Below are 18,090 nucleotides of genomic sequence, written 5' to 3' on the forward strand. Positions count from 1 at the left end.
TTTTAAAACCACGAAAACAAAACAAAACAAAAATAAAGAACCACTTCTTATTTCAGCAACAATTGGGTTAATATTCCAGGCTTGATGACATCACAGTATAAACAGAGCAGCCTGCCTTATCTCTCTATGTTCAAGAATACAAAACAAATTTAGTTCCCAGCATCAAAACAGTTAGTGGCGTCGTGAAGAAGCAGATTCGTCAAAATAAAATAGACCAAAAAGAGAATAGTCCCAGACAATATAATGTTCCTCGGAATAGAAATCCCTCTTCTGTTTATATCTTTAGAATGCACTTCCAGGACAGCTTTTTGCAATAGAAACAGAGATAAGCTGTTAATTTCGTGAATAACAGAGAAGAGTTATAGCTCACCCAGAAGTTCTTTAAAGCTGATTCATTTGACAAATCTCTTTTTGCTGCAACAATTTAAACCAAGTAAAAAAAAGAATAGAAAGAAGGGTGCTTGCCTGTTAGTCCGTTTTCTCTTTGAAGAAAAGATAAACGTATCGCATTAATCAGATAGAGCTTGTTCGGAAGTCCGTCCGGCATTGCTGGCTGGACCTTTTCTCATAAATTAATGAAATCCAGTCCTCCCAACAAAAACAGGCTTTTGAGGTTGATCTCTACGTTTCTCCCTGCCCGGGAGAAATTTCACCAGTCAAAAAAAAAATGTTCTGACTGATTAATATCTGAATAAGCTTCTTCTGCGGCGGGAGCCCGTCTCAAAAGCAGGCACAAGCAAAGTCACCCTTCCCGGAAGTCGATTTAGGCTGATTAATTTCAATGGGTCTACTCTGAGTAGAACTTAATTGGATGCAACCCCAGGGATTTAATTAAAGCTGCAATCCAGTACATGTCTACTCAGCTCCACTGGATTCAATGGGACTTACTCCCACGTAAGTGTGTATTAGATTGAAGCCTCAGGGCCTTTTGCATGCCAAGCAGGTGTTCTACCACTGTGCTATGACACACACACACACACATTTGCTTAGCATTGCAGCCTTAATCCTTGGGAAGTTGTATAAAAAACAAACACAAATCAGTGTTAAACTGTGTTAACAGTCAGGGATTTAGAGTCTTTGAGAGTGCTAAGATTTTATTTTTGATATATATTTTTAGACAGTCTTAGCCCCCTGAAGTGACTCTCCCCCCCCCCGGATACCCTTTCTCTGTCTTGCAAATAGATTGTTTGAATTTCCTGACCTCTTCTCTTCTTGTCTCTTACACTTGCGATGCACCCAAACGAATAGCTGGCTGGAGATTTAGGGATGTCCTCTGTGGAAACCTACTCAAAGCTACAGAATGATAGGGAAAATGGACCAGCACTATTTTTTAAATTGATTTCTATACTACCAAAATGGTTTCTAAGTGGTTTATGGCTTAAAACCAAATACCAAATTACAATCGCAAAGCATCAAAACTTCCTTAATTAAAAGATACAGTAAAACAAACCAGTTTAAAACATGACAATTAAAGCAGTTAAAAACAAACAATACAATTGGAAATTGAAGTACAGGGGAATGCTTGTCTAAACAGGCGGGTTTTCAGGAGCCAGCAGAATGCCAGTGCAGATGACGCTTCCCATGCTTGAGCAGGGAGGGCATTCTGCAACCATAGTGCCACCAGTATAAAAGTCCTTCAGGCTCCATCCCCAGGCAGCCCATTGGTTCCCTAGAAATATGAGAACATATTGAAATAAAAGAATATCTGTCAGGAATGCTTTGATTTGGATTCCTGCATTGAGCAGGGGGTAGGACTTGATGGCCTTATAGACCCCTTCCAACTCTACTATGATTCTATGATATATTTATTCATTTTGCATAAAGCAGAATCTGCTTTATACAGATGCCACGGTCCTTCTATCCTTGACATACATAGGGCTGAGGTGTCTTTTATTTATTTATTTATTTGAGTAAACCTATTCCCAAAATAGGCTCAGGGCCTTGCACAACTCTTGGAAAGTTTGGACTAAAATCCTGAACAGACTCACTGCCCCACTAACATTGGAGCCACCAGGCTTCACCATGTCTCCAGACCAGAATGATTGACTTGTGTTTGATTTTTAAAGCATCACTATGTCTTTGGCTTTAAATGATTATGTGGGCCTGATGTGAGAAGGCTTTGAATTGCTTTTTCTTTTGGGTTTCCTTCAGTTTTATGGGAGAGCAGTGATTATATATATATATTTCTTGAAGGAGCTGACACTGAAGCTAGTGCCAGCAGACTGGGAGAGGAGCAGCAAGAGGAATGAAATATAGGTTGATTTTCATTGGGAGATGGTTGGCAGGAGTGCCTCATGCTGAGTTTTGGATCCTCTTCCACGCCATACGGCATTTTAAACATAATAAAGATTTTCACTTGGCAGAGGCAACCTGACTAGGAGTATCAGAAGAGCCATACAGATTATATTAATCAATAAATAACTTTGCCTGCACAGAAATGAACGTTTGAATGTATACACCCTGGAGTGTTTTATTGAAACAAGAACTGAGTGGACAGAGTGATGTGGTGCTTTTTGCGAGACCAGTGATGAGTGATTGTGTATGTGGGGATTGGGTGCTTAGATTAGTTTGGGGACTGTATATTATGTGTGCAGGTTGTAATTATGAATTTCTTATGATATATTGTAATTGTGTTGCATATTGATGCTTTGTATATGATCCGTTTTTGTGGCTCTTAGTTGTTTTACTTGAGTTGTTTAAGAGACAGGCACCATCTCTGTTAACTTTTTGGTGCCAACTGAAGAACTTCCTCTTTCACCAAGCCTTTTAAGTAGAGACCTTATCCTAGTCTGTGTTTGGGTTGGGATGGCTTTTTAAGGTGTTTTTAAAGTGTTTTTTTTAAAGATATTTTAAAGATTTTTTTTAAAAATGTTTTTATATTTTTTAAAAACATATGTTTTTAAGATGTTTTGTTTTAAGATGTTTCAAAGTGTTTTTAGTGTTTTTGTTTGCCGCCCTGGGCTTCTTCTGGGAGGAAAGGCAGGATATATATTTAATAAAATAAATACATAAATTTAATTATGTTACTTAAAATGTGGAGGTAGGATTATGATGACTAGTAGTAGAAGTATCATTTGGTTTTGAAAGTGGACCTTGTGTTGTGTTCCTTATATTGTTTCATTTTTTGGTGGGATTTGTAATCTCAGAGAGTGACTGAAATGTGAAATGACATAAATTAACTAGACAGATAGAGTTAGCGCCATTTGGCTATGGCTGGTAAGTAACCATATTTGAGATGTATTTTCACAGAATTTATGATACAATCTTAAGATTCATAAACACAGCAGCTGATGGGAATGGGCACAGCCATCCCTGTTACTACCCAGTAGTGGAGTGCTAAATTTAGAAGTGCATAGTCCCTTCATGATAGTCACACCATACCCCCTCACAGTCATGCCTCCTTTTCCACGTTACCTTATCTGCTGTGCTGTCCTCCACTAAACAGATGTCCCTAGGAGCCAAGCAGCATGTAAGGGGAGACTCTGTGTTAGCTACTAAGAAGAGTCTTCTCAGTAGCTGACTCACCTGCTTTCACTCTAATTGGCTCCAATCAGTGTGAAAGGACAAGAACTCTTCTCAGTGGCAAACACACTCCCCTTTCATGATGATTGGCTCATACATAGGGACCCGGCTGCAGCCCTGTTCCCAAAAAAGTAATGGGTCATGAGATGAATAGGTGAACATTGCCAATTTCCAGTTTCCACTCCGAGAGCCAGTGGGGGAGACCAGGGTTTGAATCCCTACACAGCCATGAAGCTCACTGGATGACCTTGGGCCAGTCACTGTCTCTCAGCCTCAGAGGGAGGTAATGATATAAACCCTTCTGAATACCGCTTACCATGAAAACCCTATTCATAGGTCGCCATAAGTTGGAATTGACTTGAAGGTAGGCCATTTCCATTTTCAATTTCCACACCCATGTCCATTTTTTGCCTGAATTGTCTGTTGCCCCTATTTCTATGAAGCCCTAAGTAGAATACCTTTTCCCTTGCTAGGCTAGAACAGCAGCTCCTCAGGTGCTAGGGAGCCCTGGAAAACATCATTCTCCAGGATACCTGAGTCCATACAAGGGTTTCAAGTGAGCTGGAAAATCACATTTCTCAGGGACACTATTGTCGTGTAGAACATGGGAAGGATTGGGGTGGCCTTCCAAAGATACTTCTAGTGAGACTTTCCTGACTTTGTCCTATCATTTCCACTAGATAAGTTTGGCAAAAGGGAGGGCTAGACAATAACAGTGATTAGTGTGAATTCCAAAGTGAACTATACCTGAATTCAGGGGGAGGGGATTGGCTCAGCTCATATAAGGTTTTTGAACTGGGGAAGTTTGCTTTCAGAAATCCCCCAGACTTGAATTCTCCACTCTGCATACATCACATGAGTGACATGGACCAGGGCTCTTACAATCTACATGAGAAACACAAGGCAAAGCCCAGTATGAGAAATCAGTTATTATATAGGGTTGTATGCTGCTGCTGCTGCTGCTGCTGGAGAAGAAGAAGAATATTTTAACCCCCTGTTTCTGGCTGCAAATGTCCATATGTTTTGGGTTTTTTAAGATTATCTCTATGGCTTTTTAGAGTTAGACATTCTATTTTTAAGGTTTGTATATATAAATAAAGAAGAAATCCTTTGTTCAAAAAGTACAAATGTGATCCTAGTAGATCAGAACATCTGATATTTTTTGTGCATGAGGAATAAATCTGTGCAAGAACTGCACATCGCAACAGCAGACAACAAATCATATGATGCAGTGTGATTTGGAGCAAACTTTGCTTGCTTAGCAACAACAATCAGGATCTGTGTGAGACAGCATCCAGCAAATAAGATTCTGCTTTTGGAGATTTCACCTTGAAAATTCATGTCTAAGTGAATTTTTACAGCACGTCTAACAGACTGCTGGAGTACATGAAGTTGGAGGAATTCAGGATCTATTATTTATTTATTTATTAAATTTGTTAGTTGCTTTTCTGTACATTTAAAGCAGTATCATACCACTTTAAACAGTCATAAGGTTGTATTCAGTGGTAGTTCTACTCAGAGTAGACCAATTGAAGTTAGTGAAGAGGACTAAACTAAGATTCATCAATTTTAATGGGTCTACTCTGAGGAGGACTTTGTTGGATACAACCCTTGGCTTCCTGCCAAGAATGTTGGGAACTATATTGAACTATATACTGCTTGAAATGCATGCTTCAGAATATTATTTGATAGGTCACTGGTGATGGTTCAACATCCATCCATCCTAGGCTTGCCAGGTTCAGGGCCTGAGACTGATCCTGTATCTTTAGGAGAAGAGAAAGTCAGCCGAGTGCAGGTTTTCTTGCAACACAGTAATGAGAAAAACCACAAGTTAGAATTCTCCCTTCCCCCTGCACAACTTTTAAAGATACAGAAGACCTCTTGGTTGCCAGGCCCGGCCTCCCAGAGGTCTTCTGTATCTTTAAAAGTTGTGCAGGGGGAAGGGAGAATTTCACCTTGTGGTTTTTCCTATTACAGTGTTGCAAGAACACCTGCACTTGGCTGACTTTCTCTTCTCCTAAAGATACAGGATCAGTTTCAGGCCCTGAACGTGGCAACCCTAATCCATCCTGTGAAAAAAGCCCTTGCATGCTGTGTTGAGAACACACAGATATTTTCACTGTGCACCAAGGCTTTTTTTTTCTGGCAGTGTTCACTGGGACAGAGTACCACCACCTCTTTTTTTGCTGCACTCATGACACTCATGGCACTTTTATCAATATATAAGTACCAGCTGCTCAGTTTTTTAAAAACCAAAAAAGCACTACTGTGCACCAACCATAATAATGGGTTGTTCCTTTGCATTGTGTTTTTTGGATGGTGGCTTTCCAGCAAAGGTATAGTCTTCCAGGGTCTCGGAAGGTCTTAGACCCCTTACTTTTTTGGGAGAGGATCCCAGCAGGGTCCCTAGGTTTCCAGTGTCCTACGAGCCAATCAGCATGAAAGGGGAGTGAGTTAAACACTGTGAAGAGTCTGTAACATGCTTCCATGTCCTTTCCAGCTGATTGGAGCCAATCTGAGTGAAAGGAGTTGAGTTAGCCACTGAGAAGACTCTTTTCAGTAGCTAACACTCTCCCCTTTCATACTTATACTTACTTTCCTAGGGACTTTTATAGTTGTGCGAGAAGGCATTAACAAGGATCCCATTCTCAATCCATCAGCAAAAAAAGCATTTTTCTTCAAGAAAAATATCAATTCAATAAAAAGATACTGAATTACAAGGTATGTAGAAATAGCAACTCCTGTATTATCTAATCAATATCTCTTCATCTCCCTGCATAGTACATTTCCAGCTTTCCATTGTGAAGATGTGTCAAGTTATGAACAGGGAATTTGCTGCATTGTCTTACTTAAATGCATGTATTGTAGTTACTTTGACCTTAAATAATTGCAGGTAATACAAACTCCCATTGCTGATGGGAAATGGTACTGATGGCTGTTTGTCATCCTCATGGAAAAGCTGCCAGGAGCAAGTAGGAAAGGAAGACAGGTTCTTCCAGAAAAGGACCCATATATTTTAGTTCAATTGTACAACTGCTACATAACTCCTATGCTGAGATGGTCTTTCAAGTTGTAAAGAAGCATCTGAATGGCATTCCCAATCTCAGCTGAGTGCCCCCATAGAGCCAATGCTTGTAGAGGGTCTCTTTATGCCAGGAGCAGCCAATGTAGTGTACTCTAGATGTTTTTGGATGACAACTCCCACCATTCCTGACCGTTGACCATTCTGGTCTGGCTGACGAGAGTTGGAATCCAAAAGATCTAGAGGGCACCAGGTTGGGGAAAGGCTAGCTTAGGGAGAGAGGGGGTCTCGTTCTTTTATTTCAGTAAATGCCCTCAGCTCATAACCTTTGTGTGTTTTTAATTTTTCATCTGCATCTAATGAAAGTGCCACAGACCGGTAGCCCATTAGAGATGGATCTCAATTCTGTAAATAGGATAAGCTTTCCATAAGGAAAAGCCCGTGCTGAACATAATTACAGTGGTCTACACAATAACAATTATGGCCCTGTTGAAGTGTGGAAATTCACATATTCAGGGAGGCGCCTTGATAGTGAAACCAATCATCCTACAGTAATTTCTATCCAACAAAACAGAATTGGTTCTTAATATGAAACAAAATTATTACCCAGCACTGTGTTGTTAGCCTTAAGGATTTCTGATGTCCAGGCCAAGCCTGGGATGATTACTCTATAATTATTAACCAAAAACATTTCTGTTCTTGCCTGCTGTTTTTCACATTATAAACCTGAAGTAACGGCTCCCAAAGCAGACACTATATGTCAAGTTTGTACAACTCTGTTTCTGCAGACATTTGGGGGAATAAATTTCAGTCTGGACACACACTGAAAGATAGTGTTACTGGCTTTGACTTCACCATGTGAAAGGTACCTAGCATTGAGAATACTTGGGAATACTTGGGAATACTATATGCCGAGTGTGGTGAACCTCTGGCTCGCAGGCAAAATTAGGGCTGGCACGGGTCTCAATTTGGCCCATGAAGGTGTTTTTTCCCCACAAACCACACCCACCTGCTCCACATCTGATATCAGCTATGATGTCACATATCAACTGATGTCTGCTGGATTGGCTGCTGGATTGGTTGTGCGACCAAGTTCCCCATGGGGAACTCTGCATAACCTATCCCTCTAGAAAGCAGGCTTGATGGGCATTGAATTGAAGGGAGTAGAAAAAGAGGAAAGCCAAATAAGAGATGGATGGATTCCATAAAGGAAGCCACAGACCTGAACTTACAAGATCTGAACAGGGTGGTTCATGACAGATGCTCTTGCAGCTCACTGGTTCATAGGGTTGCCGTAAGTCATAATCGACTTGGAGGCACATAACAACAAGAAGATGATAATGATAACTGAAATATAACCTAGTCTGCTGTCCAGCAGCTACCTATTGAGGGGTAGCATCCAGGCCTCTTTTTCTGGACCCTTTATCTTTAAGTTGGATTTGGACTGGATGGACCTTCAAATATAGGACTTCTTCAAATAGCAGATTGCCCTCTGTAAAGTAGGACATATGACCATTCTATATGGTTGGCCTATCCCCCAAAAAGGACATCGCAGAGTTGGGAAAGGTGCAGAAATGCTCAACCAAAATGATCATGGGACAAGAATTCCATTTTACAAACTAAGGTCATTGACATTTGGGGCTTTTTAGTTTAGGGAAAGAAAGGTGGTGGTGGTGGGGATATTTATATACAGTAGAGCCCCACTCATATGGTGGGTTACATTCCAGACCCCTGTCTAAAAGCAAAACCCACCGAAAAGTGGAACTCCATCAATAAAATGGTGCCCGGCGCCCGAAAAATGCTGTAAAAGTGGAACAAGTGTCATATGAGTGGAGCCTTACTCTAATTGAAAACCACCGTATTAGCGGAACACCGAAAAGCAGGCTGCCGAAAAGCGGAGCCCTACTGTACTGCTTTTCAGGAGGACCTCACAAAGCGTGACCTCACAGTGTGGTGTAGTGGTTAAAGTGCTGGACTACAACCTGGGAGACCAGGGTTTGAATCCCCACATGGCCATGAAGCTCACTGGGTGACCTTGGGCCAGTCACTGCCTCTCAGCCTCAGAGGAAGGCAATGGTAAACCCCCTCTGAATACCGCTTACCATGAAAACCCTATTTATAGGGTAGCCATAAGTCGGGGTCGACTTGAAGGCAGTGCATTTTTTCAAAAATATTTGTATACTGCTATTCTTTTAAAAAAACAACATGAAGAGGTTTGCAACATATAAAAACAAAATAAAACCACATAAAATTTAAAATCAGAAATCAACTAAGTATTGCAGAAAGATATCATCTCACTTGCCTGAATAAGCCTGGTGACAATAGAGAAGTTTTGAGCAGGTGTTTCAAAATCAGAATAGAAGGTGCCAGCTGGATCTCTCCAAATTCTCACTTACTCACATTTTGCAATGTTGTTCACCAACCAAACAATGTTTACACAAATGCATGTATTATGGGAAAACGTGCCTAAAAAAGAATATATGAGTGAAAATAGCTTCCAAAATTCATTGATGAGAAATGCCTTGCGAAAATGTGTGCATTTGGTCAAAACTGCCTACGAAAATATATTTGTTAGGAGAAATTCGCACTAAAATGCTGGAGAATTTTCATGAGGCTTTTCTAAAAAAATAAATTACAAATTGCTGCAGAAATGTGGAGAACTGAGTTTAGGAAAGGGAAAGAACTGAAATTGACAGATTTTCCCATCCCTAGTTATTTTTAACTAGTTTTTTAAAGCTGTTTTTACTGTATTCAGTACATCACCTCGTGCTGTGTTTGGAAGGCAATTAATTAATTTATTACTAGTAGCATTAATGCATTTAAGCATATGATATGTAATGGACATTTACACTCTTGTTTCTGTTTCTCTTTCCTTCCCCTCCCCCCACTCCTCTAGTGGTATTTGATGATTGTCAAGGAAATCACAAACTGAACTTTGAAGTTTCAAATCCAGACTTCAAAGTGGAACCTAATGGGGTTTTAATTGCACTGAGAAATTTATCGGACACTGGCAGAGCCTTATCCATCCATGCCCGGTCAGCTCAAGCTGAAGATACAGCCCAAGTACTGATTGCCAACAGAAAAGAGAAACAAGGTTCTTTAAAGGTAAGATGAAAACAAATGTAGATGGGGCAAATTAACTGGGACTCGCAGTTAGGTGGCAATGCCATTTCACCATCTGAACAGAGAAGCATATAGCATGTAGACTATCAGCAAAGATATTATAGATATAGCATATTGACACTCAACAAAGATATATCCCAAAGACGTAATGCGCTATTAATGACATTGTATGTTCTGTACTGTAAATGAACATTTGAAAGAAAAAGGGTACAATGCATCCAAGCACTGTGAACTCAGAGGTCTTTGAAAGGTACCAGACCTCTGAAAATGGTGTCCTCCCTGTAATGTATTGTATGGTTTACTGATTTGGGGTTATGAGCTGGTTTTTTGTGGGTTTTTTGTTTACTCTTTTAATTCTGTTTTTATTGTTGGAGCCTACCCTGGGACCTTCTGAGGAAGGGCGGGTAAGAAATAGAAATAATAATTTGTTTCTGAACTATGTGGTTATGACTTTGGCAAAGTACTAATCCAGGTCGACACACTGCACCACTCTAAAGCAGTCCTACTGAATGCACTGAGATTGCCCCAGGGTACATCATTTTGGAATCTTCCAGGCATGAGGTCTTCCGTAGTTGTGCTGCTTCCAATTTCTTTTTTTCTGGACAGACACAACACTTCTTCAGAAAATAGACCATTAAGCCATGGAATTTGCTTCTGCAAGATATACATCGGCACCATATATTTAAAGAACTATGATACCTCTTTAAACAGTAATGGCTTCCCCCAAAGAATCCTGAGAACAGTAGTTTGTAAAGTGTTCTGAAAGCTGTTAGGAGACCCTTGTTCCCTTCACAGAGGTACAATTCCAGAGTTACTTGGGAAGAAGGATTTATTGTTAAACAAGTCCATGAACTGTAAATCTGTGAGGGAAATAGGAGTTTCCTTACATATCTCAGCACCCTTAACATACAGCAGTTCCCAAGATTATTTGGGGGAAGCCTTGACTATTAAAGTGGTATCATAGTGCTTTAAATATATGGTGTGGATGTGACCTTCAATGGTTTTTTTAAAAAAGGAATTAGACAATGCATGGCTACTACTAGTCATTATGTCTATGTGTACTACCTCCAGAATCAGAGGCCTCTGAATTGTGAGTTGCTCAGGAACAACAGCAGGAGAAAGTAATTGTCCTCATGTCCTGCTCCTGGCCTACCAGAGCCTGTTGATGGACCACTGCAGGAAACAGGATCCTGGAATGGACAGGCCTTTGGCCTGATCCAGCAGGGCTCTTCTTGTGTTCTCTCATATCAAGCTCCTTTCTTTGCAGTTTCAGTCTAAATCCAGGCTTGGTGAAGAATGAAAGAGGTGGGGAGAATCACAGTGCTTTTGCAAACTGATTGAAATGTTTACAGCACGTGCAGCCAAATAACAAAGGAATCTCTGAGATAGCCTTCATTTCTGTACCATGGCATTTAGCAAAGAGGCAGTCATGACAGTGACTTACAAGACAATTAAGCTGGGTACCTTTTTTTTACATACCTATAATTTAGGACGACAAAGAAGCCACAATGAGGAGGTTATAAAGGATGACTGATCCATTGTCTCTCTCCAATATTTAGCTCATCTGGCAGGCGGCAGTTTCATCACATTTCCAGCAGATGTGGTAGTTTGGCTTAAATCTTCGATTTAAGAGAAATTCTGGCTGTAAAGGAAAGGCTGATCAAACTTTGCAAACTCTTTTCTCTGTCCAGTGTGTTTGGACGTAACCTTTGGTCTGTAGAGCATCTCATGCAAATTGTATGGACATGTAGTGTTTTCTTCTTCTTCTGTCTCTCTGTGTGTGGACCTCATTTGGGACTAGACGGGCACTGGGATGAAGGCATCAGCCTATTTCCAGTCTGTGGCAGTTTCACATGGGTTCATTCAGGACTCCGTTCCATCCTGTTTCCGCATTAATATGTATGGTATATATGGGCTATGCACCATAGATTTGGCTAAAGCCTGAATCCTAGCCTGAGGGAGTTGGGTCAAGACAGCCCTGGATCACCCCAGGTTGGATCGGCCACCCAGAGTGATCCAGGGCTGTCAGGGGGTGGGGTGTCAGGCAGGAAGGCTGCAGAGGTGTGCTTCACCAGCGGGTTCCCCACAAGAAGTATGGCAGGGAAGCAGCTCCCAGCAGAACTGAATCCCTCTGGCTGCAGCGTGCCCCTTCGCAAGGACATATATGAAAAATCTTATTTAAATATACATAAATACCATTCCCAGAGTATTGTCTAGATTGTGCTGGACAGAGTATATAACCCCATTTGACCTGCATTGGTTTCCTATTTGTTTCTGGCTTCAATTCATAGTGCTGGCTTTTACTGACCAAGTTGTAAACAGATTAGGACTCAAGTCCCTGATGGGCCACATTCTTCCATGTGCATCAACTTGCACACTCTGTTCAATATCCAAGATCCTGTTCTAGCCCCCCTCATCGACTGAGGCTTGTTAGGCAGGGAGAAGGAGCAGGGCCTTTTCAGTTGTGGTGTCAACATTCTGAAATGTTCTCCTTATGACCCTGTGACCAGTTCCTGGCTCTTTCAAAAGAAAAAAAAAGTTTGGAGGAGGCCAAACCAATGGAATATTGTTTGCTTGCTACTGATGAGTTCTGACTTCCGATTTTTTAAAGAATCGATACTGCTTTATTATTACTGATATTGATATTAGCTAATACTGCTGTTATTGTTTTGATAGTGTTTTGATTAATTTTGAGTTCTATGGCATTAGCTGATCTGAGTTTCCTAGTGAGAGAAAAATGGCATATTGTTGTTTTATAGATAATGGTGTGTGTGTGTTGTAATCCTGTACGTTCTTTAAACATTGGGTTGTTACTCTTAAACGCCTGGCCACTTCTCTAAATTTAATGTTTGAGGATCGTTTTGACACTTTTTTCACCTCAGACGGAATCTACATTATTTTCAGTCATTACATTTACCTCTTGCTTTCCCTTGAATGATATCAAGGCAGCATACATGATTCTTCCCCATTTTATCTTCACAACAATCCTGAGAGGGAGGTTAGGCTGAAAGATAGTGACTGGTCTAAGGTTACCCAGCGAATGTTATACCTGACTGGAGCCTTGAATTACTGCTGTGACAAAATTGGTTCTCCAGTTTCTTGAAAGCTTTCTTCCTCTGCAAAAGATGTTTCCATTTGTCTACTTCATCCTCAAGGCAGCTTCTAATTTATTTAGGATTGTGATGGGTATGAGGTTTTGTGCTTTCCATATAGTCACGAGCTAGACAAAGGTGGCTACATAATTTTCCCTCTTTCCATTAAACATTTATCCAGCGCTCTTCAGCCTTCCTGGTTTGCTACCCTTCCTGATCTGATAAAGTCCAATGAGAGGAGTCTTATTATGAGTTCTCCAGGGCCTTAACAGAAGCACAGGCACCCGGGGATACTGCAGAGTGCAGCCCACTAGTGAGGTGAAAGAACACCCTGAAACACACCTCAGCTAGTGCCACCTCAAAAAATCCCTTCACCCTATCCATGACAATTTCACCAACATTCAGCTACATGGGCCAATGGTCTGACTCAGTAAAAGGCAGCTTTTGATGTCCTTATGTTCTATCCTAAAAATGAAAGAAATTTCCATAAGCAGGTAATGTGGAGAATATAAAGCAGTGACTTCTGTTGCCAGCTTCATGTTCTCTCCACTGTCTGGTTCCAGCCTCTCAAACTTCTATCCAGTGTGATTTTTGCAACAAGCTCAGTGGCTTTTATTCATGCTTGATAGCCATAACGTGTCAGCCTGCAAATAGTGTCATGTCTCCATCTGTGGACTAGATGAATCTTGGGTGAGCTCTGCTTGGAATCTTAGCTTGTTAGTCAAATTCTGTAGGATTAAGAAAAAACTTATGCTGGCATGCTGCTTAGCCGCATTCTGCAGACAGAGCAGAACCTCGTTTAACGAGAGGATAAGTACATCTTAATGTCTTTTCCCACTGGCCATGACTCTTGCTCCCGTTTGGAATGCTTGTAGCCTACATTGGTGAAATCCTACTGTTAATAGCCCTGTTAGCTGAAAACCTGGCATATTTGGAAATGACTGATGCCCCAGCAGTCTCTAATATTTTGACTGTCAGCTGGGGGAAACTTAGCTCTGAGAAGAATGCATCAAATGGTTGAACCTCGGCAGATCTTGGTAGATTCCTTGGAAACCAGAATCATGCACAATCCAGTGCAGAGTTACTCATGAGCAGAACAACCCTGTCTTAGATCGACAATGTGTGTAAAATCACTACAGACCAACCTTTACCTCCTGGACCCTTCCATTTCACCATGGACATAGCAGGAGGTGTGTGTCTGGGGGGGGGGGATAGCTTTACTTCCCTGTTGGCTGCAACTGAATTAACTATATCAGCCTCAGGGTTCATGGGAACTGTGAGTTTAAATCCCCGCTCGTGTCTCCTGGTGTCAAGGGCCAGCTAAAGATCACCCCCACAGGGAGTGGCTCAGGGGTTATGTGCCCTGCCACCTGTGCAGCCAGGGGCAAGCTGCATAGTCCTAAGGAGCCCAGTTGCCCCCCAGCTGGCAGTTGCAGACAAGGAAGGGGCTGGCTTGTGCAGCTGTGGCAAGCAGGCCCTAGCCAGCTGGGGAGGACTAGCCTCAGAGGAGGCAACGGTAAACCCCCTCTGAATATCACTTACCATGAAATCACTATTCATAGGGTCACCATAAGTCGGGATTGAATTGAAGGCAGTCCATTTCCATTTTTCATTTTCTTTTTCTAAAAAAAATCAAGATAACCAGATTCAAAAGTCCTATACATTTGCTTATAACTTAACAGGCATAATCAATTCTGGAGGGGCTTCTATACCTGCACATTTCATCCACTTCTGTCAAAAGGAAAAATAATAGCTATTTTTTTTTATTCTGCATAATAAATAATGGCAAAAAGTGTTTTGTCTTTCGCAAAACTGGTTTGGATCCAAAACATGGGTCAAATTGCATAGGCCACAAAGATTCTCGGAACAGATCAGACTACTTCCTGAAATGACAGTACAGATACAAACTGAATCTTTTGGCAGTTGCATGCCTGTAATATGCATGCAGATCAGCTCCTCCAAAATGAATGAGAGGTTCATTCTGGACAGAGAAGGTCACTGTCTGCATTAGGAAAGGATCACTTGATCTTTTTATAAGCAAGTTGCTTCATTCACTGTGTGTGCCATTAAAGACATTTTTGAGAGGTATCTATCTCTTTCCAACTCATCTATACAGCTCTGTCATTTGATCAAGAATGGAGAAACAGTTGGTAATCATCAGCTTTTTTTTTTTAAAAAAACCCATATAAGCTAAAAGCATGAATAATTCACTTTGAAACAATAAAGCATTAAATATACTTGTCTCTGTGGACTGGCAAATTTTTGATTTCCTACATTCAGAGCAAAACAGGCATCCTCAGAGAGAAAGCTACACATTTCCAATGAGGTTGAAGAGCTAAGATGTCCCAAGAATACATTTGAAATGCATCTTAAATCTAAAATGAAACCACCTTTTAAAAAAAATTGCAAAAAATTGCTTTAAGAGCCCAAATCTACAGAAGTAAGTGGGTAAACATAAGCATTAATTTTCAAGATAAAGTGTTAGAAGACAAAATTTCATTTTTTTAAAATCTCAGGAATGGAGTTCAGGGTTTTTCTTTTTCCTTTCTTTTTGTGCATCATAATCTAGCTTCCCAAACCCATCCACTTATTATATACACAAAGAGCTGCCCACATGCTATGGTCATCACCTAGAGGCCCTTTAAATATCTACATATGGTAATATTAACACATGTAAGAAAACAAAACAAAAAAACTAACAAGCCATGTGCACTGATACACCACAAAGTGTGGTCCTTAAGGGCCCATTCCCCTCCCCCAGGTCATCTATAGAATGCATGAGGTTTTCCTCTGTGTTTGCCTTCCAAATGGAATTCAGCATGCGAGCAAGGCCTTTTTAGTTGTGGCACCAGCATTATGCAATCACCTCCCCAGGGAATCCCGCCTAGCCCCATCTTTGTGTTCTTTCTCTTATCTCATCACAATGTGACTCTTCAGGGTGGCTTTTTTGGGAAGGCACTTGGCATTGGAGGCTGGCCGCTCCAAACTTTAAAATCCAGAGCGCATCCACTGCCCCACTGACACTGAAGCCCCCAGCCTGTACTGGATTCCCTTTCTTCTTAAACTTTAGTGTTGATTCCCCTTTTCACTCTAATGATGTTTCTATTGTTTCTGCATGCTTTTTGATGGGTTGCTTTAATGATTTATGAGGATGTGATTATTTCCATGTTATTATTTTAATGTAAGCTCTGTTGAATTTTCAGAAAGGAAAAGAGGATAAAAATGTAAATCACCATCACTCACAATGATATATATGAACAATAAATAAAACAGTCTAATAGGTGAGTGTCTGAATATTAATGGACACATCACCATGTAAATTGATTTAAAGTGGGCTTCATATGGTGGCTATAACAAGGGCGCAGGCTCTAGTTTCACCAGCAAACAGGCTCTCAGGATAGGGATATATCCATGACTTCCCAGGGCTTTGCCACAAAATGTATCCTTACAAGGCGCTGAAGGCTGCAAGGACAGGGGATGGAAACTTGAAGCCCTGGGACTAAATGCAGCCCTCCAGACCATTGTGTTTGGTCCTTAGAACTCTTCCCAGGTGACACCCCTCACTGGCCCTGCTTTGTCCCCTGAGTGTTTTGCCTGGTTGGAATGAGTCCTTGAATTCTGATAAGAAAGCCAGGATGGCGCAATGGTTAGGGTGTTGGACTAAGACCACGGAAGACCAGGGTTCAAATTCCCACTCAGCCATGAAGCTGCATTATGTTGGGCCAGTCACAGTCTGTCAGCCTAACTTATCTCACCGGGTTGTTGTGAGGATAGATTGGAGAGGGAGGAGAACCTTGTACGCCACCTTGAGCTCCTTGGTGGAAAAGGTGGGACGGAAATGTAATAAACAAACAAATAATGCCTCTTGCTTGTCAGGATGGAGGATAGAGAAGGGTGCATGAGTGTGTGTAGACACTAGCCTATTGCACAATGCTAAAAATTACATTTTCTGCTCCACCCCTTTTGCCTCTTGCTCTGCCCACCATTGGGACGTGACCCTTGGAAGCTGCCCAGCAGGGAATGTGGCCCTCAGGCTGAGAAAAGGTTCTCTAGCCCTGCTTTAGGATATGGAACTGCAAGATAGCAGGACGTTGAAGTGGTTGTTCTACTCTCTGTGTAGTACCATAGATCCTGGGGTCAGGTGTGTGTTGCACATGGCGTACCTGATAGCATCAGTGAACATGCAAAGGGGTCGAGATGACAGCAGCCACTGTGGAGGTTCAGGAGGTAAAACCCTAACAGTACAAAATTGGATATGTATATTTAAACCTTTAAAGTATAATTTCAATATTAATGAGTAAAAAATGCCCAACTTTACTCTCCTCACCACAGTTGTATGCATATAAAAATACAGAAAACCAAAGGAATGTATATCCACTAAATAAAATGTCTAAAATAAACATGTATATAAAATTACAACAAAGCATCAGCTGTTGTATCCAGCAGTAATATGACAAACAAGGATGTGGATGACACTTTGAAAGTGTAAATATAACCAATTTTGTGTTGTGATACTTTTTTCTCTTGAGGGTTGGGTTTCATATTTCCTTGTTCTTTTTTCAGGAGGTAAAACAGCCAGCAGCTGTGGTGTATCAATTGTGTGTGTGTAAAACTGCCCTGCTGTTACATTTCCCACATCAGGAAGCAGCAACTTGCCAGTGGTACCAAAGACATGAGCAATGCTGCTGCCTGGATGGTCACCCCAGCCTGGATTAGGTTGCTGATGTCAACAGGGACAATTGTAGTTAGCAATGGTCTGCTTGCACAGTAACCAGAGTAGGAAAGAGAATGGTCAGAGGGTTCCTTCTTTCCTTCCTCCTCCAGTGCCTTACGTAAGAACATAGGAAGCTTGACCTGGTACATCGAACTCAGTGACTCTCCAGGGTTTTGCCCAGGGAACATTTGAACCAAGAATCTTCTACATGCAAGGCAGGTGCCTCTACCACTGAACAATGGTCCTTCCCCAAAGCAGCCAGCAGATTTGCCTTGTGAACCACCTTGCTGGCTGCCAGTGATCTAGAGAATAGGCCTCATGAAGCTGTGTAGAGCCTTTGAGAGCCCACTTCAGAGTTCAGTCACTCCCACAGATTCTGATTTTTCAAATAAATCAGGGGTGGGGAACCTTTTCTGAGCAACATGCTAGATTTTAATCTCCCTGACCCCTGGCATGCTAAATCTGACTGGTTATTAAATGACAATTAGGAATTTCCCTGTACAGTTCAGTGCATGGACCCAGCAACTCTGGAATCTGCTGCCAGCAATAGCCTTGGCAGACATTTTAAATGATCCCCACCCACCTTCCACCACCCTTCCTTTCTCCTAGTAAACATT

At 41.4% G+C, this 18,090-nt stretch overlaps 1 protein-coding gene across 1 annotated transcript in view; it reads left to right on the top strand.

Annotated features, from left to right (window-relative positions):
- CDH13 (cadherin 13) overlaps positions 1 to 18,090 on the top strand; it is a 793,102-nt gene that overhangs the window by 298,948 nt on the left and 476,064 nt on the right. Inside the window, exon 3 of the mRNA XM_061594241.1 lies at positions 9,441 to 9,649. Within this exon, the coding sequence (XP_061450225.1) occupies positions 9,441 to 9,649 (209 nt within the window). The remainder of the gene's footprint in view (positions 1 to 9,440; positions 9,650 to 18,090) is intronic.

The sequence above is a fragment of the Rhineura floridana genome, chromosome 13 (genome assembly GCF_030035675.1).
Source record: "Rhineura floridana isolate rRhiFlo1 chromosome 13, rRhiFlo1.hap2, whole genome shotgun sequence".
NCBI classification, from domain to species: Eukaryota; Metazoa; Chordata; class Lepidosauria; order Squamata; family Rhineuridae; genus Rhineura; species Rhineura floridana.